The 21468-nt window shown below is 43.6% G+C and overlaps 1 protein-coding gene across 1 annotated transcript in view; it reads left to right on the top strand.

The window, feature by feature from the left end:
* The window catches only part of RIPOR3 (RIPOR family member 3), a 154622-nt gene that overhangs the window by 112011 nt on the left and 21143 nt on the right, over nucleotides 1-21468 (top strand). Inside the window, 9 exon segments of the mRNA XM_074288591.1 lie at nucleotides 6437-6583; nucleotides 6706-6784; nucleotides 9505-9528; nucleotides 9713-9766; nucleotides 11196-11345; nucleotides 13327-13390; nucleotides 14136-14179; nucleotides 15622-15747; nucleotides 17074-17219. Coding sequence (XP_074144692.1) covers nucleotides 6437-6583; nucleotides 6706-6784; nucleotides 9505-9528; nucleotides 9713-9766; nucleotides 11196-11345; nucleotides 13327-13390; nucleotides 14136-14179; nucleotides 15622-15747; nucleotides 17074-17219 — 834 coding nt within the window.

Below are 21468 nucleotides of genomic sequence, written 5' to 3'. Positions count from 1 at the left end.
TGTCTGTCTGTGTGTCTGTGTCTCTGTCTGTGTCTCTGTCTGTGTGTCTGTCTGTGTCTCTGTGTGTCTGTCTGTGTGTCTGTGTCTCTGTCTGTGTGTCTGTCTGTGTCTCTGTCTGTGTGTCTGTGTCTCTATGTCTCTGTGTCTCTGTCTGTGTGTCTGTGTCTCTATGTCTCTGTGTCTCTGTCTGTGTGTCTGTGTCTCTATGTCTCTGTGTGTCTGTCTGTGTGTCTGTGTCTCTGTGTGTCTGTCTGTGTATCTGTCTGTGTGTCTGTGTGTCTGTCTGTTTGTCTGTCTCTGTCTGTGTGTCTGTGTGTCTGTCTGTGTGTCTGTCTGTGTCTCTGTGTCTCTGTCTGTGTCTCTGTCTGTGTGGAGCCTAGGATGACAGCGGGGGCGGCAGGAAGGAGGAAATAGGCTCCCAGAGCCAGGGGGGAGAGCCCGGGCTGCCTGGGATCACCCTCTAGGAGAAGGGGGTGAGGGCCCTTGCTCTCTGGCGGGGTGCCAGGATGGGGAAGGTGGGACAGGAGCCACAGCGCTGTAAAGATCCTCGCTCCAGCCCACCCTTGAACAAGGGTCTCTGCTGCTGTCTCTAGAGCCCTTTACCTTCCGCCATGGTCCCCTGGCCACGCCACTTTTGGGGGGGTCCCTGATTGTTAGTGTGGCTGCTAGGTGGCGCCATAGTGCACTGAGTGCCCAACCTGGAGTCTGAAAGCCTCAGGACTTACTAGCTGGGCCACAGGACCCGGCACTTCACCGACGATTGCCTCGTTTCCTCGACTGTGAAATGGGGATAATAATAGCATTCTCTTGATAGGGCGATTATGAGGATCAATGAGATGTTGCCAAGTGCTGGTCAGAGGCTTGGTACATGGCAGGGGCGCATCAATGTAAGTTACTGTTACCTGCCATGTAGCAGGCGCTGTGCTAAGTGCTCTGCAGACATCGAGGTTGATCTGAGGTAGGCGCTACTACGGTCCTAATTTTATGGAATGTCCAACACTGATGACATTAATTGCCTTAAAAGAACAAGAGCATGAGAACTGAAATCCGCTTTCTCACCCCTTTCATCTGTTTGTTACTCCTGGCTCTGAAGAATCAGACATAGGTCCAATCCCTTTCACAAGATGGCACAATGCATAGAGTGCTCCAGTCTAGGCCTGGAGTTCAAATCCAGCCTCAGATACGTACTACTTGTGTGATCTTAGGAGAGTCTCTTAATCCCTCCCTGCCTCAGTTTCCCCAACTGTGTGTGGGACAGGTCAGGTGCAAGACCCCCTTCCCAATTAACTAATTGGAGACATCATGAGGTACAAAGAGAAAGCATTTATTTAATCCCTGCAGGGAGAGGCCCAGACATACACCTGGGAGCCATCCCAACTCCCACCATGTGCTCCTGGAACCCGACCACCTTCCGCCTTGTCCAGAGTTTAAAAGCAAAACACACGAGCCTTCTATTGGATACACTAAAAGCATGTAACTATCCTTGACCAATGGTCATCAATGCTGGCTGCCTCCCACTGGTCACGTTACTGCCTGCAACTTCCTGTATCTCAGGTTCAAAGAGAACAAATGACTTCCCCAAGGTCCCAGTTCTGGGAATAGGGATCATGTGATTCAGTACTGAGAAATAACTTCATCCAATCAGTCCCATTCAACTGTAAAATAGGGATTATAGCTACACCAATCTCCCAGGGCTATTGTGAGATCAAATGAAAGAATATTTGTTTAAAAAAAACAAAACACTTAGCACCATTTGCCTGACTGTAGGTGCTGCATAAATGCTTATTTTTTTCTTCATGTGAAGGAGCTTTCAGATTCTTGAATGACTTTATCACTCTTCAGGGATCATTTTTGAACTGTTTGGCAGCCAAGAGTCCTCCACAGCAGTGAATTGGAGCGGGGAAGAAACAACTTGTTTTATACAGGCCCTCTCCTGCCCAGAGACCCCCTGACCTGGTGCTCCGGCCTCCCCTGGGAGGGTAGGAGTGACCCAGGCATCAATTACAGACCTTGTCTCCAGGCTCCCTTTCACCAGGTAACCTAACCTGGCTGAAATGGATTCCTGCTGCCAAAGCCAACTCTGAGCAAGTTATCTTGGGTCGGAAGAGAGCCCGGAGGGAGGAAGCGGTCACGAAGGCCTCCCCCTCCCCCCTAACCCTTCCCATGTTCTCCACTGCACAAAGGGGGCTCCAGGCCCTTTTGGACTAAAGGTTTTTTATGATACAAACCTCCTGTGAGTGGGAGCTCAGAGAACCACTTTCACTTCTTTGATATGTTAAGAATTTGTGATTTCCTGGGTGTGCCCTCATTCCCTGCCCAGGTAAAGAGCCCGGCCTCCAACAAGTGGTCCTTCACGAGTTAGTAACGCTAAAAAAATTCACCTTCATTCATAGCCAGGATCAGGGTGGGCAGCCTGCCCTCTGCACCTAGAAAAAGTCCTTGGAAGAGACTCCCAGCTCAGTCCCTGGCTTGTGCTCAGGGTCTGCCTAGAGGCCGGATCACCGCTGTGAGGCAGCGGAGGAGTGGCTCGGGGGGGTTCGTGGGAGCCAGAGGGAAGTCTGCAAAGTGTAAAGTTTGATTTAAATGCCAGTTATTATTATTGTTCCAGACTTGTGATTTCATGAGTTCAGGGAACTCCTAAAGAAGGAGATTCCCTCTACTACTACCACTAGTAGGTCTTCCTGACTTTGACTCCCCAGACAAGACACTACTCTTGCTGCCGAGGCAGTTGGGAGTCAGACCTAGCCTCGGGCACTTCTTAGCTGTGTGACCCTGGGCTTGTACTTGACCCCTCATTTCTGAGGCTTGTCTGCCTCAGTTTGTTGCTGTAGCTGTTTTTCGGACTTGTCTGACTCTCCATGACCCCATTTGAGATGTTCTTGGCAGGGGCACTAGAGAAATGTTGATAGCCTGGCACAAGTGGTGGGTGGAGACGTTAGCAACTCCTTTGCTAACTTTTGGTTTGATATTTTTTTTAAGGGGAGGGAGAGATTAGGCATTGGTATAAAACCTGCCCAAGCAGCTCCTGAATTTCACAGGGTGAGGACGGTGACAAGGAGCACCTCCCTCCCACTAGAAATGTCTGTTTTGCCGCGGGGACGGGCAGTGAGGAGACTTCCCAAATATTTGGGCTCAGGAGTCCAGGGCCCCCTCAAGGGCAGGAGTCGCCATGAGTGGCTGTGCATGTGTGTGTGTGGTATGTGTGTTGGTCTCTGTCTGCCTATGCTTGGCTCTTTGCCTGGGTCCAGCTGCCTGTTGTTTAATATTTACCGAAGCTAGGTTCTCCGTGGAACATCCACACCCTCTAGGAGCTTGCATATAGCACAAGGTGACATGACACACATATTAGACATGCAGCCTATCTCCCAACATGTAATTATCCCACAAGCACATATCGATCATGGGCTGGGCCAGCTCCTCTGCCGCTCAGAGCAGTGGGTACCATTCCTCCTCACAGGACAGCCTCGTCTCTGGAGCTCCCGCACTGCGCCAGCCTTGATTCTCCCTCTGGAGCTCGAGGCCAAAGTGGGGCAGGAGGCTGAAGGATGACTTTGAATCAGGGAAAGGGTGGTTAGGCTCTGGGGAACCAGCTGGTGAGCCTTGCACCAGGTGCCTACAGGTGAGCAACAACAGCGAGGCCTACAGCAGTCAGCTTGGGATTCGCCTCTCGAGTGTGTCTGGCTTAGGGGAGGAACGGCCAGATCTGCAGCTGACGGAGCCTGTGGGTCTCTCAGTTAAGATGGCTACTTTACGGAGATCTCGCTCCAAAAGGTTGGTAGAGGTTTTCGTTCTGTGTGTGTGTGTGAGAGAGAGAGAGACAGGGAGACAGAGAGAGAGAAAGAAAGGAGGGAAATGTTTGCTAGATTTACTCTTCTCCCTCAAGCCAGATTTGTTTCAAGAGAAACATCTGTGGAAATGGCCACTCGAGGACCAGTGACCTTGACTCCAGCTGGCGTGGGGAGAGGTGTGTGTGCAGGATTTTTATCCTCCCACCTGTACCAAAACAGCCCAAGGCTTTCAGAGTGGCTGCAGAGCCTTAGAGCTGGCTGGACCTTCTCTGAAGGGCTTTCCCAGCAGTCTCTGGTTGGCTGGGCTGCGGGCTGCCTTGCCCTCTTGTAGATTAGATCAGTTCCAGTCTATTGAGCAAATAGAAAATTTATGCCTGTGGTATGCCTAGTATCTTGCTAATCTGGAAATGTGAATAGCCCAGCTATTTTGACTTTTAAACTTCTTAGGTACATATTGACAGGAATGGGGTAGCTGGCCTCTCTAGGGACTGTTGAGGTATGTAAGCTGTAAAACTCATAATCTCCTTTGTCTCCTACACAGTAAAAAAAATACCAAACAGGTACTGTGTGTGTGTGTGTGTGTGTGTGTGTGTGTGTGTGTGTGTGTGTGTGTAACAGTGTAACACAGCATTGGGAAGAAGAGAAAACAGATTAGACTGGAAAGAGTACTACATTGTTAAGACATACTCAGGTTCCTATATTCCAGTTCTGATATTTAATGACATGTAAATGTGGCCTAGTTTTCTCCCCTGTCCAGGCCTTAGTTTCTTTATCTGTAAAATGAGGTAGTTAGATTTTTGGGTTGCTGGAAAATTTCCAAGGTTATAATCTAGTTATAATCCCATGATTTTTGTTGTTATTAGTAGAAGAAGCTGAAATAAAACAGAAATCTCCATAGAATCACGAAATATCCAGGAAATTTTGTTTTTGTTTTTGTTTTTGTTTTTTACAAGTCAGATCCCATTATTATTAAGAACAAGGGAGTATTCCAATTCTTTGGCTAACTTTGAATGTTGTAGCAATGGTCATCAGCTGGGTCTTTGAAACTGCTATTGATATTACTTCTTAGAGACAGTGGAAAGGGCACTGGCTTTGAAATCAGAAGTCTTGGGTTCAAATTCTGACTTTAATGATGATTCCTCAAGTAACCTAGAAGTTACTTGATTTCTTTGGATTTGACTCCTCATATGTAAAATGAAGGATTTGGATTAGATGTCTTCTAGCGACCTTCCCAACTTTCTGATCTTTTGATTTTTCACAGTGTGATTTACTCCATAATCACCTAAAACTAGAAAATTGATTTTCTCTTTCCTTTTCTGTTCCAGATCTCTGAAGCTAGAAAAAATGTAGCTAACACACGTTGCTATTTTCTTCTCCATTTCTGCCCCCTCCATTATTCAAAAATTTCACAACCATCTGCTACATCAGACTCCACACTGGCAATGCCATATTTGCTTCCATTTAATTTTGCTTCCCCACCACGGAAGCCATGGTGTGTGTGTGTGTGTGTGTGTGTGTGTGTGTGCGTGTGTGTGCGCGTGTGTGTGTGTGTGTGTGTGTGTGTGTGTGTGTGTGTGTGTGCGTGTGTGTGTGTGTGTGTGTGTGTGTGTGTGTGTGTAAGTATAAGTGTAAAAGAAAGAGAGAGAGTTCTTCCATCCTTGAAGGCTTATCTCAGTCTCTCTTCCTTTAGGAACCCTTCCTAGGGGACATCTTCCTTCTCTAAATTGCTTTGCCTTTTTCATTGATACACCTTCTTTTCTTCTCTCTTTCTCTCTCTCTGTTTCTCTCTTTCTCTCTGTGACTAGGTGAAAAAGTCCATTATTTACTTCATTTCTTTCTTACCTAGCCTTAATCACTGAAAATGGGTACTTGCTTCAGTCAAACTGAGACCTGGGCTTAAAAAGGCCAAGGTCTCCCAATGCACCCCATCTCCAGTCATCCTGATCTATATCTTGCCCCCAGATTCAGATGATTCAGGAGGGGAAAATGAGGCAGGAGACCTTGCCCAGCCCTCCCTCACTTAAATACAATTCACTTGCATTCTGTAATGGTCCTTAGAGTGCTGAGCCTGGAGGTTCAAATCTAGCTTCACTTCCTAGCTGTTTGAGCAAGTCACTGAACCCTGTCTGCCTCAGTTTTCTCATGAATTGGAGAAGAAAATGCAAACCATTCCAGAATCTTTGCCAAAAAAACCCTACAAAAAAACCAAATAGGAGTACAAAGAGTTGACTACACCTGAAAAATGACAACAACAATGGTCTCCACCACAAAGATGGGACGCTAGAATGTTGAGAGTATTGGGTTTAGAACCAATGAATACTGGCTATTCACTACCTGTGTGACTTTGGGTCCATTAAAATGACAGGTTGAGAGGAGATGATCTCTCTGGACTCTCCCTGCTTGAAATCTTATCCTGTTTATAAATAACTTGCCCTTTCTGAGGTTGTTTCCTCATCTGTAAAACAGGGCTAACCTCTCTCTCGGGGGATGTGTTATCTCATTTGAACATGATGTGTCAGAGTGCTCGGAGACCTGCAGATGAGAATCTCCGTGTGGCTTGTTGAGCCAGCCGCTGCCTCCACAGAAGCTCGCAGCCGCGGCTTTGGCTGGAGGCGCTGACCTCTCTGTGGTGTCCTTTCCTCCTGTAGGAAGTCCCTCCACAGAAACTCGATGAGATCAAAAATGCCCGTGAAATCCTTCAAGGTCTATGCCACATTGCGTAAGGGGACCCCGTGCCTGGACCCCAAGCCCCAGCAAGTGAAGAGGATATTTGAAGCTTTGAAAAAAGGCCTTAAGTAAGACTGAGGGGATGGGGGGAGCTGACTGTTTTCTCCTGTTTTGTTCTCTTGTTAAAATTCTTTCTGACCGTCTCTTTTAGTGGATTAAACCTTGTTCTGCTTCTATTTCTCCCTCTCAGGGAATATCTCTGTGTCCAGAAGGCTGAGCTGGATTATTTATCTGGCCGTCACAAGGACACGAGAAGAAACTCTAGACTGGTAAGTAGTCTTTGGCTGACTGTGGTTGTGAGAATCAAGTGGGATAAAATAGGCGAAATTCCTTACAAGCCTTAAAGGGCTACCGTGGATGTTAACTAGTAATAAGCAGCTAGATGCTGGGTTTGGAGTCAGGAAGATCTGAATTCGAATCCTGTCACAGATGCTCCATAACCCTCAGCAAGTCTGTGACTTCCTCAACCTCAGTTTCTTCATCTGTAAAATTTGGATAACAAAAGAGCATCTCACTCTGAGCTGTTATGAGAATCAAATGAGATACCATGTGTAAAGCACTTTTGAATACTTTATATGTTAAATAAATGTCGATGGCTATCATTATGAACACTAGTAAAACTGTGGCAGTTCTATCTCATAGGAGAAGGAACAAAGAAAATCTAATCATTCTAGCCTTCCTATAGACCTCCTGCTCATTCTGCTCCCCTTCTCTTCTTCCTGTTCTGAGCCTTGGATGAGAACATGATAATGGCTGGGTTCTGTTAGGCACTAAATAGGCAAGGCTATTGACAAATCCAGACTTCTTCCAGTGGAGTTCCAGGAAGATGGAGGAAGGAAAGCCCACAAGGGAGCTGATATTCTCAATATTCTTTCCAGAAACAGGCTTTGAAAAGCCAAAAAAAATCAAAACTTCCCAAAATCTATAATATTTTTAAGAACATAATAATATTTGAAGAAATAAGCAAATAAATTAAAAGTTATATCACAACACACATATTATGGGTTACAAAGAAACCAAGGTGTATTGTTTAAGAGCCACTGGATTTGAAGTTAAAAGGCAACAGGATAAAAGGAAAAGAGAGAGCACTAATTCTGGATTCAGAGGAACTGGGTTCAAATGTTGCCTTCTCTTTGACTTTTTGTAGGTCCCATGACTCCTCTGGATTGATTCAATTTTCAGTAAAAGTTGTAAAAATGAGGAGTTGCACTAGATGATTTTTGACATCTCCTTGAAGCTCTAAATCTCAGTCCTATGGCTCATATTTGAGCTCTTATTCTGTTCATTGTCACCTGTGACATTGGACAAGTTATTTCACTTACTAGTCTTATGGAATAAGGAGGTTGAGGTGATTAGCCTCCAAGTGCCTTCCCTCTGTTAATTATTTCCTAATTATCCCATTTGCAGTTTTCTTCATCTATATATTTGTTTTTCTGTTGTCTTCCCCTATTAGATTGTAAGCTCCTTGAGGGCAGCCATAGTCTTTTTACCTCTTTTTGTATCCAGTGCTTAGCACAGTACCTTGCACATAGTAGGTGCTTAGTATGTTGATTAAACATTTTTACATTAAGTGGGGGGAAATTCCACCTTCCCCATGGGATCTTAAAATCATGCAGATTTTACAGTTTAGTTGGAAACACATTTGTGAACCAGACAATTAAATTGGGATTTCTCCCCAGCTAACTCATTAGGAAGAGAAACCAATAGTTCCTGGCACACCACCCTGCCATTCCCTGTCCCCTAAAAAAGATAAGGCAATCAGAGGCAGGCCTGTAGGTGGTTATGTGAGAAACTGGCAAACCTCTCCTCACCTAGTTCCCCCAAAGTTCTGAGGCTGAACCCTGACTATAGCATAGAGCAATATCACTTCTAAAGTAACATTTTAACTTAACATTTGTAAGTGGGATTAAATGGATAAAATCCTATCCAAAGTACCTTTATAACTATTATCGCACATACACAACCATTATGTGTCCATTTAATAGCTGATATTTATGTAGCATCTAGAAGCCTGCCAAGCATTTTTACATATGCACTCATTCAAACCCAGGCCAACCTTGAAAGGCAGCTAATTCTTCTGAATATTATCTCCACTTTACAGCTGAGAGAAAAAAGTGGGTGTCAGAGAGGGTAAGTTGCTTATTTTCCCCCAGCCATGCAGCTAGTATCCTGTTTTAGCATAGTGGTTCTCAAAGCATGGTCCAAAGAATTGTAGGGGTCCTTTCAAATGGTCTACAAATTCACAACTAGCTTTTTTTCTAACATGATAAACATCTATAACTATCACATACACACATTTATATATATAATATGGCCCAACTAAAACTCTTTGGACAGATCCTCAATAATTTTTAATAGGACAAAAGGAAACTGAGAACAAAAGGTTGAGTATCATTGTTCTGGCATGATATCAACCTGCCTTCTTCTTTTAGCACTGAATTTTAAGCATCACAACGGATGAAGAAGCAGGTTAAGGGAACTGACTTGAGTGATGCTACAATGTACATTAGTAGAAGAATGGTACCTGGAACTTGGTTGTCCCAACTTCTGATCTGGGGCTCTTTCTTGGGTATCAAACTTCTCTCATTTTATGTGATAGAAGCGCTCCTGACAAGTTGCTATGAATCTGATCCATCTTTCTTGTTGAGATGAATGTTTAATTTTTATTTCTGATAAAACTTCGTTACCACAGTCCCTAATGCTCTGACTTGTTTCCCCCATCTTCCCTGACCTCTTGAGTCTGTGTCAAACATTTATATAAAATACTTGCTTAAAAATAGAGGGACTCTAGATTTAGATGGGGGGGGGCTTCAAAGAGCATACTATAAAAAAAGATTTCTCACTGAAACAAGCGAGAGTATGAAATAGTCCTGGAGAGTGGGTGTCTTGGAGAATCCAGGTCCCCGATTCCAAGCATTCTGGAAACAAGTCTCTGTCTGCTGGGGCTCTGAGTAACATGTTTCATATTGAGGGGTGTTCTCTCTTACAGGCATTCTACTATGACTTAGATAAGGTAAGTACAGCTGCTTCTTGTGTGACTACTGAGCGAGATTGGGGAAGGGGAGGGAGCGTGTGTGTGTGTGTGTGTGTGTGTGTGTGTGTGTGTGTGTGACATTGGGATTGTGAGGAATGAGGACAGAAGCCACAGACTGCTGGCAAAGCACAGCTGAGTTTATTTTTCCTCTCCTCCTTGAAAGCAAACGCGCTCTGTGGAAAGGCATATTCGGAAGATGGAATTCCACATCAGCAAGGTCAGGCTGGGCTGTCCCCGGAGGAGAGTGAGTGAGAGAGGGGGGGAGGCAGTCCTAGCTCCCCCAGAGCCCTAGGGATGGCAGTGACTTAGAAGCAGCTTCGGGTGGCTCCCCCGGGAGATGGTTGGGTCAGCGTTGGTCGGATGATCTGGGACTCTGATGTGAGCAGGTGTCCCCTTTCCTTGGGCAGGTCTTTGGAAACTGGCCAGCCAGATATGTGTTCACCATCGGGCAGCTTGCTTTCTGGGAATGAGTTCTTGTGCAGCCTGCCTGGAGAGCAGGGTGGGAATGTTGGAGGCTCCTGGGTAGCCTGGTTGCCAGATGCTGTCTGCTTCATCTTACAGTCTCAGAGACGCTGTCTGACTAAGAGAGAACATCCCTTTGTTTGGGGCTGGAGGGAGGGACCTCGATGGGGAAAGGGCAGGGAGAGGGCTGCTCTCGGAGACACCAGCATGCCTCCCCTGCCTGGGAGTGCTGAAAGAACATGTGGATTCTGGCAAGGACTTGGGAATGAACTGGAGACAGGCCCATGGAAGTCTTCCCACCTTGGCTGTCTCTCTGGGAGTAGTCAAGCCTGCCTTGCTGGAGAACTGGAGAAAACTATGATTTCTAGTTCTGTGTGTGCTTTATGTGGGCTAAGGCAGGGAGCTGGGAAACTGCCTCCAACATATGGGGAGAGCCTTTACTTGAAGTTTCCAATAAGAATGCCTTTGGTTTTTAAAATGGCAACCTGGTCTAGAGCCATGCTCTAGATGGTGGAAGAATTCTCAGGGCTTCCTTGTTCTGAAGGGGTGGTGTAGGAACCCGCTTGAGTTAGAGCAAACTTCTTGGCTTGGGTGGATATTGGTAATAAGAACAGTCCCTTCCTTACATGTGGTGCTTCACATTAACTAACTGGCTTCCCATTCACTCTTTTAGTGGATCTTCTCATCTGTGTGAACCAGGCAAGGTAGAGGCCCTCCATTTGACACACAGAAACAGATAAAAAAGGAACAGCAAAGTGACGCTATGATCGAGTAGAGAGCCCTATATTCGAAAGCAGAGGTCCTAGGTCTGAGTCCCGAGTTTGTACTTTATTATGTGACATTGGATAAGACGTTTCCCTTTGCTGAGTATCAGATTCCTTCCTATAAGATGGGGGAAACAGGAGAAGGGGGCTGCACTGGCTTGTTTTCCTTTCCTCCCTTCCATCTCCCCCTCTGATAAATCCTGTGGTTTTTCCCTGGTCCCGGAGCTGGATAGTGGAGTCCAGGTGTCTTGACTCCTACACTATTCATACTTCACATAGGCAGGGACACACTCCTAGGTACAATGTTGACCCCCGCTCTATGCTGAGAGCAAGGATGCTTATCCCAGCTTCTGATCTGGATTCTCAAAGGCTAAAAACTTGGGGGGGGGCAGGAAACTCTATATATCTCTGTCTTCCCAGGTGGAGGAGCTCTATGAAGGTTACTGTATCCAGTGCCGGCTACGAGACGGTGCCTCCAACATGCAGCAGGCCTTTGCTCTGTCTCCCTTGACGAAGGCTTCCCGGGAGAGCCTGGTGGAGCTGTACCGAAACCTCCAGGAGTGCACCGAGGTAGGGGATAGAGGGAGAGATGGAGACAGCCTGCCTCCTTCGGGAGGCCCTTTTCTAACTGGTAGGTTTTGTAATAAAAAAGAATCAGCCCCTAGTGCCCAGAAAAATGGACATCGGGAAGCTGATAGACAAAGATCTACTTCCCACAGAGTTGTTTCAGTGAGATGAACTAGTTGATTGAGCTCATGTGTCCTTACGGTGTCAAGTGAAATTCTCTCCCCCCATTCTACCATACACTAATTCTCTGACTTAAATTCTCTGACATGGGCTACATTTCTGACTCTAGAACCAGGCCTTGTACAGTTTGCACCATCTATGGGAAAAGCTCCCTGAATTATTCAACAAATATTAAATGCCCCGGGATAGTTGAAGGTGAGGGGATATCTTTTTGTTTTCTTCATGTATTCCCCAATCTCTGGTTGTGAAAATAATCTCTTCCTACTCCCAAATTTTCATAGAACTTTCTCTCCCTCCTTCTTTCTTTTTCTTCCTCCCTCCCTTCCTCCTTTCTTCCCTTCCTTCTTCCCTCCCTTCTTTCTTTCCTTCCTTCCTCCCTTTCTTTTCTTTCTTTCATTGCAAAATAAAATGCAAGCAGAAAAAGAAAAAAAGTTGTAAAAATATGCTTCAATTTGCATTCAGAGGTTCATCCATTCTCTTTCCAGAGCTAGATTGCATTTTTCATCACGGGTCATTTGGAATTTTCTTGATCATTATCTTGATCAGACTAGCTGAGTCTTTCACAATTAATCATTCTTACAATATTGCTGTTAGTGTATACAATGTTCTCTTGGCTCTGCTTACTTCACTTTGTATCAGTTCATGTGAGTTTTCCCAGGTTTTTCCTGAAACCATCCTGTTCATTGTTTCTTATAGTACAATAGTATTCCATCATTCTTTGATTCTTTCTGCCTCCCTCATGTTTGTTTGTTTGTTTGTTTGTTTGCTTATTTATTTATTTTCTGAGGCTGGGGTTAAGTGACTTGCCCAGGGTCACACAGCTAGGAAGTGTTAAGTGTCTGAGACCAGATTTGAACTCCGGTCCTCCTGAATTCAAGGCTGGTGCTCTATCCACTGCGCCACCTAGCTGCCCCCTCATGTTTATTTTTTTAAAGTCTTTTTCCTTCTCTCGTTAGACTAACTTTTGGTAGGGGCAATAAGATGGAGGTTACTTCTAGTCGTCATGAGCTGGGCATTGAAGGAGGGGTAAGAGTGGGTAAGAAGGTAAGAAAAGGTAGGGTAGGGTATTCTAGACACAGATAATCATAGAGCTAGGGTATGCAGGATAGGAAGATATTAAGTGTGTTTGGAACATAGCAAGTAATCCAGGGGGTTTTTTGTGTGGAAATTTATTTCATGTTAAATTTGTACCAATTCAACTCTCAATAGAGATGGCAACAGATAAAGCCCTAGGCCTGGAGTCAAGAAGACCCAAATTCCAATCCAGCCGTAGGCATTTACTAGCTGGGCAAGTAACTGGTCCTCTGGCTGAATTAATTTCCTTATTTATAAAAAATAAAAAACCAAACCAAACTCCCAGGATTGTTGGGAGAACCAATGATTGATAATTATAAAGTGCTTAGCCCAGTGTCTGGCACATAGAAGGTGCTATAGTAATGTTTATTCTGTTCTCTTTTCCTTCAGTGTTCTTATGGTGCTTTTCTCCACATAACTTGCCCCATCTGGGCATGCTGTGAGCAAACAGAAAAGAAATGATTATTATTTTTTAAGAAAGAAAAATAAATTTTCATGTCACTTCTTAGAATTCAGCCCTCCCTAGCATTCTCATGACCTTAGAGTTAACCAGAGTGCATACCTGTAATATTTTTGGTGTAATGATGTTCTAGGAAACTCCAGTAATTTCCCAGCTGGATATTGGGATGTCAGGGGACAAGCATGTTTTTTCTGAGCCTGTATGGGGGGGGGTGGTGGTAAAGGAACAGAAATGGGCAACTTGATGACAATGTCTTGTGGGGCTTTGCAGGACATGTGCTTGATTGAAGGGGCCCTGGAAGTGCATCTGGGGGAATTTCACGTCAAGATGAAAGGTAACTAGATGCTGTTCTTCAGGATAGGATTAGGGTAGAAGCTGATACTTCCTATCCCATCCTCCTTGGGTCTAGCTATACTGAAGTTCACCAAAGGGCATTTGGGTGACTAGGAAGAAAACTTTTGGGATGGGGGAAACTACAATGGCCTGAGAGCCTAGAAAATATCCACAATATTGGGGAATTGTTTCTTAGTAGGAGTTTGCCTACCATAGAATTATCTACTCCGGATGGGTGGGTGCCACAAAGGAGGCAGCATAGCACCGTACAGGTGACTTACCTTCATATCTTCCAACAAGTCACTCATTTCCTTCTCTCTTGGACTTCCTCTCTTTACTTTCTGGCTTTGTTTTAGTGTTTATGGGAGCTTTTTTTTTTTAATTCTTTGACTGGGATTCTCACTGGTTGTCCTGTGATTGGCCTGGCTGACTTTCCACTCTATTCCATAAGGATAGGTTGAAAAACATGAGCTGTTTTTGATTTGTCCTTCTTTATAATAGTATTTTGGGCAAGCTCTTAAATTGGCTATTCCTCTTGTGCCTGAGACTGTTTGTTAGCCATTTCTCAGAGCTGTTCTCTCCCACCTTCCCCTTCTGCTTCCAGAAAGACCTTTTATAAATGAGGGAGCTAAGGCCTAGAAGGGTGACTCAGCCAAGATCATGCTAGTTAGGGGCTAGTTGGAGAAAAGTAGAGGGGGTGACGCCAACGGGGGAAGGGGGTTAACCCTTGAATATTTGTCTTCCAGGACTGGTGGGGTATGCACGACTATGTCCAGGAGACCAATATGAGGTAGGTAGAGGACAAAATAAGCAACTTGTTTGCTTAGGTGACTAACACAAAGACTATTCTTCTCCACCTAAGGAGTCACTTGACCACATGGATGTTTTCCTAGTTGTTCATATATAGTCCTGATGTTCAGCCTTTAACAGAACAGCTTGTACAGGAATGAGGGAAGTCCAACCCTAGTGCTGGTGCTTGTTTTTAGACTTCAGCAGATACTGATAGAGATGCATCATAGGATCTCAGAGGTGAAAGGGACCTCTGAGACCATCTAGTCCAACCCCTTCTGAGTGGGAATCCTTTCATAATTGGTCATCCAACTAGCATGTAAAGACCTCCAGCAATGAGGAACTGGCCACTTCCCGAAGCGCCTGATTCTGCTTTGGAATCATTTTAATTATTAGCCTCTCCTTGTCAATCTGAACTCTGCCTCTGCAACTTCTATTTGTCATTTCCAGTTCTTCCTTATGGGGCTGCTGTCTTTAATTGTATCCATCTTTTTTTTTTCCTTTTTAAAAAAATGTATTTTTAATACACAATGCTTTATAAATCCTGTTGAGAGAGAAAAATCAGAGCAAAAGGGAAAATCATGGGAGAGAGAAAAAAATCCAGGAAAAAGAAGGAAACATAACATGTGTTGATTTACACTCAATCTCCATAGTTCTCTTTCTGGCACTTTCTATCTAAAGTGTTTTGGGATTGCTTTGGATCACTGAACCAATGAGAACAACCATATCTTTCATAGTTGGTCATCACACAAACTTGCTGTTATTGTGTACAATGTATTCCTGGTTCTAGTTGTTTCAGCATCAGTTCATGTAAATCTTTCCAGGTCTTTCTAAAATCAGCTTGTTCATCATTTTTTATAGAACAATAATATTCCATTATCGTCATATATTGCAGCTTGTTCAGCCATTCTCCACAAAAAGAGCTACTACAAACATTTTTGCATGTGTGGATCCTTTTCCCTTCAGTTGTGTCCATCTTTAGATGCACATATTGGATGCTATATTTCCCCTCTCCTGGGAAGTCATTAAATTTTTCCTCAATGAACAAATATTTATTTGCTTTCTCTTTCATTCTTCCTAATTAGAAGACAAAAAAAAAAAAAGAAAAGAAAAACAAAACTCTTGTAACAAATTTGCACATTCAGGCAAAACAAACTTGCTCATGGCCACATATGAAAATACATGTTTCATTCTGCTCCTTAGAATTCATCACTTCTAAATCAGAATCTGGGAGGTATACCTCATCATTGGCCTTCTGGAATCATGACTGGTCATTGTGTTTACAATGTTGTTATATAATTCTCCTGATTCTACCCCCTTTACTTGCTCACCTCAGTTCTGGGAGGATATTTCTAGAGTGAAGCTCTGTAACCACTTCAAAAGAACAAATCAGAAAAGATACTTACGTTGCTCTCTCTCTCTCTCTCTTCCCCTGACCCTCAGGTATTCATCCGCCTGGGTCGCCAGAGGTGGAAGCTTAAGGGCAAGATTGAGACTGATGACAGCCAGACCTGGGATGAGGAAGAGAAGGTGTTCATTCCTACCCTTCATGAACACTTCGAAATCAAGGTAAGGCTGATTGTGAGGGAGAAGGAAGAGAACCCTTAGAGCTGGTGAGACATCTAGTTGTCTGTCATGAATTCACAGATGAGGCCTCCATTTTTTAGTATCTTTGCTTTTCTTTTTTCCTGTGGTTCCCATACCTGTCAGGAGAGCACTCAGCCTTTAGTATGGTACAAATAATCAAAGAGGCAACTTCCAGAGTTTTTATGGACCATGGTCTGAACTATCTTTGAAAAGAGTTGGGGGCAGCTAGGTGGTGCAGTGGATAGAGCACCAGCCCTAAATGCCTACTTCAGACCTTTACTAGCTATTGTGTGTTCCTGTATGAATGACTTAATCTCTTTGATTCTCAGTTTTCTGATTTGTAAAATGGAAGGATTGACTCCAGAATCGCTTCCAAACTTCTTTTTCCTAATTTCAGTCTTTTCTTTCTCTGATTTTCTTCACAACTTTTTGACAATCAGTCTTCTCCAAATACTTATTTCAACTAAAATAACTTCTGTGGCTGGTCATGGCCTAATGATAATAATAAATCACATTTATACAATATTTGAAACTTGGAAAAACACTTTCCTCTCAATAGTATTTTGTTTTTCCATTTGCATGTAAAGATAGTTTTCAGCATTCATTTTTGTAAGACTTTGAGTTCCAAAATTTTTTCTCCTCCTTCTCTTACCTTCTCGCTCCTCCAGACAGGAAGCAATCTGATATAGGTTATATGTGTACAATCATTTTGAAGAAAAAGACTTTCCTATCAACTACATTAATTGTTCCAAACTGGCATAAATCCCCAGACCTTCTCATGATTTGGCTCTAATCTTACTTTTTTTATTTCCTACTGTCAGCTTTTGAAGTTTCTACATGCTTGGGCTACTCTGTTCATGTTTTCCTTTGGAAGTCCTTCCTTTCCCTTCAGGGCCTGAATTGAATGTCACCTTTTCTAGAAAACTTCCCCATACCTTTCTTTTGTTCCACAAGTTGAGATTCTCTCTTTTATCTTACTTTGGAGCTCTCCTTTTCTCCTCATATTCTCCCTTGAATAGGGGTTATTTAGGTATATCCACCCACTCCACTTATTAGCTTATAAGAGCTTTAAAAACAGTATTTGAATATTTTTGAATCTCTTCCAAATGTTTTGTGCCTAAATAGATACTTAGGGAACAAGACACAGGAGCGAAGGGCTCTTCGCCTTGGCAGCATATGACTGGGAGTGGGATCCCAAGTGCTGGTCACCCTTCCTTTGCTCTTGAATGTGGCCCTTGATTTGCTGTCGAGTCCTAGTCATATCTGGGAGTGTTCCGGGAGACGAGGGCTGGTGGATATCCCCCACAGGTCCTGGAGCTTCGAGGCCTGAGCACGCTGCTGGTTGGCACAGTGACTTGTGAGCTTGAAGACTTCTTCACCACTCGGCCCCAGACCATTGTTGTGGACATCACTGAGCTGGGGACCATTAAGCTGCAGCTGGAAGTTACCTGGAAGTGAGTAGACTTCTCCCACTCCATCCCCTGTCATCCCCACTAAATGGTCCTTAAAATGCTCCATGGCCCCCTGAGCGGGACCCTCAAGTCCTCTGTCTGTCCACAGAATGGATTCCCCAGACTAGAGTCTTCCTGCGTGCCCTTCTTGGACCCCAAGGTACCAGCAGCAGAAGGATGCTGAAAGCTCTCAGTCCTGTGCCTCTGAGGGGGTTCGGAGGCTCCCCCCTGTGGTGCTTTCACATATAGCGGCACTACCTGCCTTTACTCTGAGAACTTCGGCTGGGAACCAATGGCTTTGTGGATGGGGTCAGGTGATGGCACTTGTCCCGGGGGCCTGCAGGAGAGCATGGGGCTCCAGCCTTGGCCACCTAACCCCAACTTCATCTGCTCCATTCCAGACTGTGGGTGGGTCCCCTCTGGCCAGGGGCAAGAATTGGCAGGAATGGGATAAAAAGCATGGAATGAAAGGAGGAAATATTTCTTTTATTCTCCCTCCCCTCTTGCCTCCAAGCTTTAGCCACTTACTCACAGTGGATATGGAAAAGGCAAAGGTCAGGCTAGACCTGACCCAGTGAACTTTAAAGACAGTGCAAAAAAAGACATTCTGGTGTCTTTTGTTGATTTGTTGCTCAATCTTTATTTCCCTTTCCTTCTGGGGAGAGAAACGAGATTTTTCTTTCAAGTGAAGCTAGATCTCTTGTATCTAGTCAGATCCAGCTCAGTCCCCCCAGCAGAGACAATGAACCTACCCCAGTTTGGGAAGAAGATGCTGTGTCATCCAGGGACCCCCGTGCTTTTAGCTTCTACCGCTAAACCGGAGGCTTCTGGTTAGATGGAGAAGTCCTGGGAAGGGAAGGCATAACAAGATAAATGTGGGGGAAATCTGAAAGTCTAGTAACCTGTAAGGTTACTCAGAGTCCATGGTGAAAGAGTAGGCAACACAAATATGATTGTCCTGAAAGACAACGTCCAGTTGTCCCAATGTATTTTGCTGCTTTTTGTTTTGAGGTGCTAGATTTTAGGAGAATCATTGATAAGAACTGTGCTGGGAAGGGTATCTAAGACAGTGAAGGGACCAGAGGCCAGGACATGTGTTTGGGAATATTTCACCCAGTAGAATCAACAGAGGAAATCAGTTTTTTGGCTCAGTGAAAGGAGAAAATTCCTAAAAGAGCTGCTTTGGGAGGAAGTGGTTCTCTATCATTGCAGCTCTTTAGGCAGAGGGTAGCTAACCCCTATGGTTGCTTGCTATATAAAGAATTACTATTTGGGACTAGATGCCCACTGTCTGGGCATTTAATCTAACCCTCTCATTTAGAGGTGAGGACACAAATGTGAAGAAAATGTTATGTGGACAGTCACATGGCGAAGTTAGCAGATCCATGCAGTTTTTCTCTTCCCTGCTCCTTTTCCAGCATTCTAGGTTAATCCGTCCTATTTATAAAAGACCTAATGCTTCTTAAGACATTTTGCTTGTGCTTGTACCAAGTGATGCAGAGTGTTGAATCTGTAAAAATCTGAATTCAAATCCTGTCTCAAACAAGCAAGAGCTGGGTAACTGTGGCCAAGATTTAGAAGGACAGGAATTTAAGACTATTTTACAGGACTGAGCAAATTTTGGGGTCAGCCAGTGTTATTAGGTCCTTTTAGTGTTAACCTTTTTCAGTTTCAGTTTTCTTATCTGTAAAATAGGGATAATAGCACTTTAAAGGTTGGAGAATAATAGGACTTAAAGCTGTCTGGGTGCCTTAGAGATAATTTAGTTGTAGGTAGCTAGGTGCTCAGGAAAGACCTTGGGAAGATTGTGATCCAGGGCAAGTCACTCAATCTGTGTATCTTAGTTTCCTTATTTGTAAAATTGAGGGTTAAATGAAATGTTTGACAAGAACTTTTCAAACCTCAAAGTACTATATAGATGCTAATTATTATTTAGTTTGACTCTTTCATCTCACAGATAGAAGTTAAGATTTGTCCAAGATCATGGATTTATGCACAGTCCTAATTGAAGTGGGCATTCATTGGACCGAAGGTCCAGTTGCTTTGGTCAGAAGATTTGATAAAATCTCGGAAGCATCTGGGTAGGGTAAGACATGGAGAGCTGTCCTGGGCCTTGGGCCCTGCTTTGCAGCTCACCCGGGAAAGCATTAGAAAGGGTGGAGTGAAGGCAGCACCATTCCTGTCTGGGTGTGGCTGTGGTCGCCTGCCCTGCTGATTCAGGACCAGGGACATCACCCTAGGGATGATTCTGTACATACCTGTGTCACTTACTCTCTTGTGCAGCAGCTGATTCTTTACAGTATTTATTCCTTGTTAAGGGAAAAAGGGCTTGAAACCAAGACCCTCTCTACCTGACCTCCCCCAACTCTTTTCTCCTAATACCTATCTGCATTCTGAATGGGTAGCTCAGTGTATTGAGCATTGGGCTTAGAGTCCAGAAGACCTGAGTTCAAATCCAGCCTCAGATATTTACTAGCTATGTGGCTTTGGACAAATCAGTAAATCTCTGTTTGCCTTAATCCATTGGAGAAGGGAATGTCAAACCACTCCAATCTCCTTACCAAGAAAAACCTATAGACAGTATGATCCATTGAACAACAACAATATAACCTTAAACTATATTGAATAGCTATATTGAATCTTGTTGAAAATCTATACATAATTTGAGCCACTATTTCATATAACACATTTCATATTTTCATGCAACATATCATATACATATATATATGAAAGTTCATATGTCACATAGACCAACTCTAACCTCATATACACTCTGTGTGGTATGTGTGGGGAAGGTGGTAATATCCAATAGCAGGATGATAAAAGTATATACTGCATCTATTATTGAAGCAAATCACTTCTGAAATATAGTCATGAATGGGTGTATATATGTGTTGTCGGTCCTAACTTTTGTGGGAGCAAAGTTACAAGATAATGGTACAAAAGTTGAGAAAAAAAGAGAATGTTTATAATTGAGTGTTTAGGAAATAGGAACTTAAGTTCTCACAACCACCAAAAATTATTCATTTGCTACAGATTGCTGAAAATCCACTTTTCTACATATAAATATTTAGAGTAAACATTGATTCTGATAATAGTATTTTTCCTTACACAGTAACCAAAAATAAGCTATAAACTGCTGGGCAAAGGAGGGGTAAAGAAGGGGCAGGGACTGCATATTAGAAGAAATACTCAGCCCAGTATTGGGGATTCTCCACCAGCAAGATACCTGCAGGGACCTCTTTGCTTCCCAGCTCTACCCAGAGGAGAGGTGGGATGCTTACTAGGCCTCTGACCACCATCCCATTCAGCTACAAACTTAGCCACTTGTTTTTCAATTCTCTCATCGTGCACACTTGAGAGGCTACCTTAGTATTTTTTAAAGTGGATTCACAAATACTTTCATGAAGACTGTTCTCCTTTTTGCTGCTAAAAGCTTGCACTTTCATTCCCCCCCCTCTTCTCTGCAATCCAAGAATGTGTGTACTTGCCAATGAGAAAATGAAATTGAAATTACTAATAAAATCAAGTGAATGCTTGAAAAATTAATTGCATGAATGTTGGATTGATTATGTATAGATGCATGTGTGTATGTGTATGTAAATATGTGCATATATATATCTACATATCTATATGTCTATATCTATTTGAAAGCTATTTTGTGTAGTTTTTCATACCATCTCCAGATCAAGGGGCAAAACTTTATTATAATACTTTTAACAAGTGGGCTAATTCCTTTTCAATTAACAAGAGGAATGGTGGGACCTTTAAGGGAAAGGACCCAGAGCAAGGTATGCTGACTGTGCTAATTGTGTGACAATAAGTCAGCTGGGGGTTATGGTTGTTCTGTTTATACCAGATAACCTCAAGAGTTGACATTATATATATATAATGTATAAGGTAACAGCAGGCATCAGTCTAGAAGGTATATACAAGATAATTCTGAAGGGTCAGCTTGTTCCTCACTGGGACTCACTTAGTTTCTGGGTTGCCACCAGAGACATGATCTTTTGCTAGAGTCCATTTACCCCATCATTATCACTTCTATTAGTTTTCTTCTTTTTTTTTTTTTCTTTTCATAGCCTTGTGCTTCAGATTTTCCCCTCCTTTCCCCCACCCCTTTCTCTAGATGGCAAGCAATCCAATATATGTAAAACATGTTAAAATATATGCTAAATCCAATATGTGTAAACAGTTTCTATTAGTTTTCTATAGCTTAATTAGCTTACATGTTCCACATCCCATTCCCTTG

This window comes from Sminthopsis crassicaudata, chromosome 2 (assembly GCF_048593235.1).
Source record: "Sminthopsis crassicaudata isolate SCR6 chromosome 2, ASM4859323v1, whole genome shotgun sequence".
NCBI classification, from domain to species: Eukaryota; Metazoa; Chordata; class Mammalia; order Dasyuromorphia; family Dasyuridae; genus Sminthopsis; species Sminthopsis crassicaudata.
Note: the sequence above shows the minus strand (reverse complement) of the source record. Positions and strands in the feature narration are given on the sequence as shown.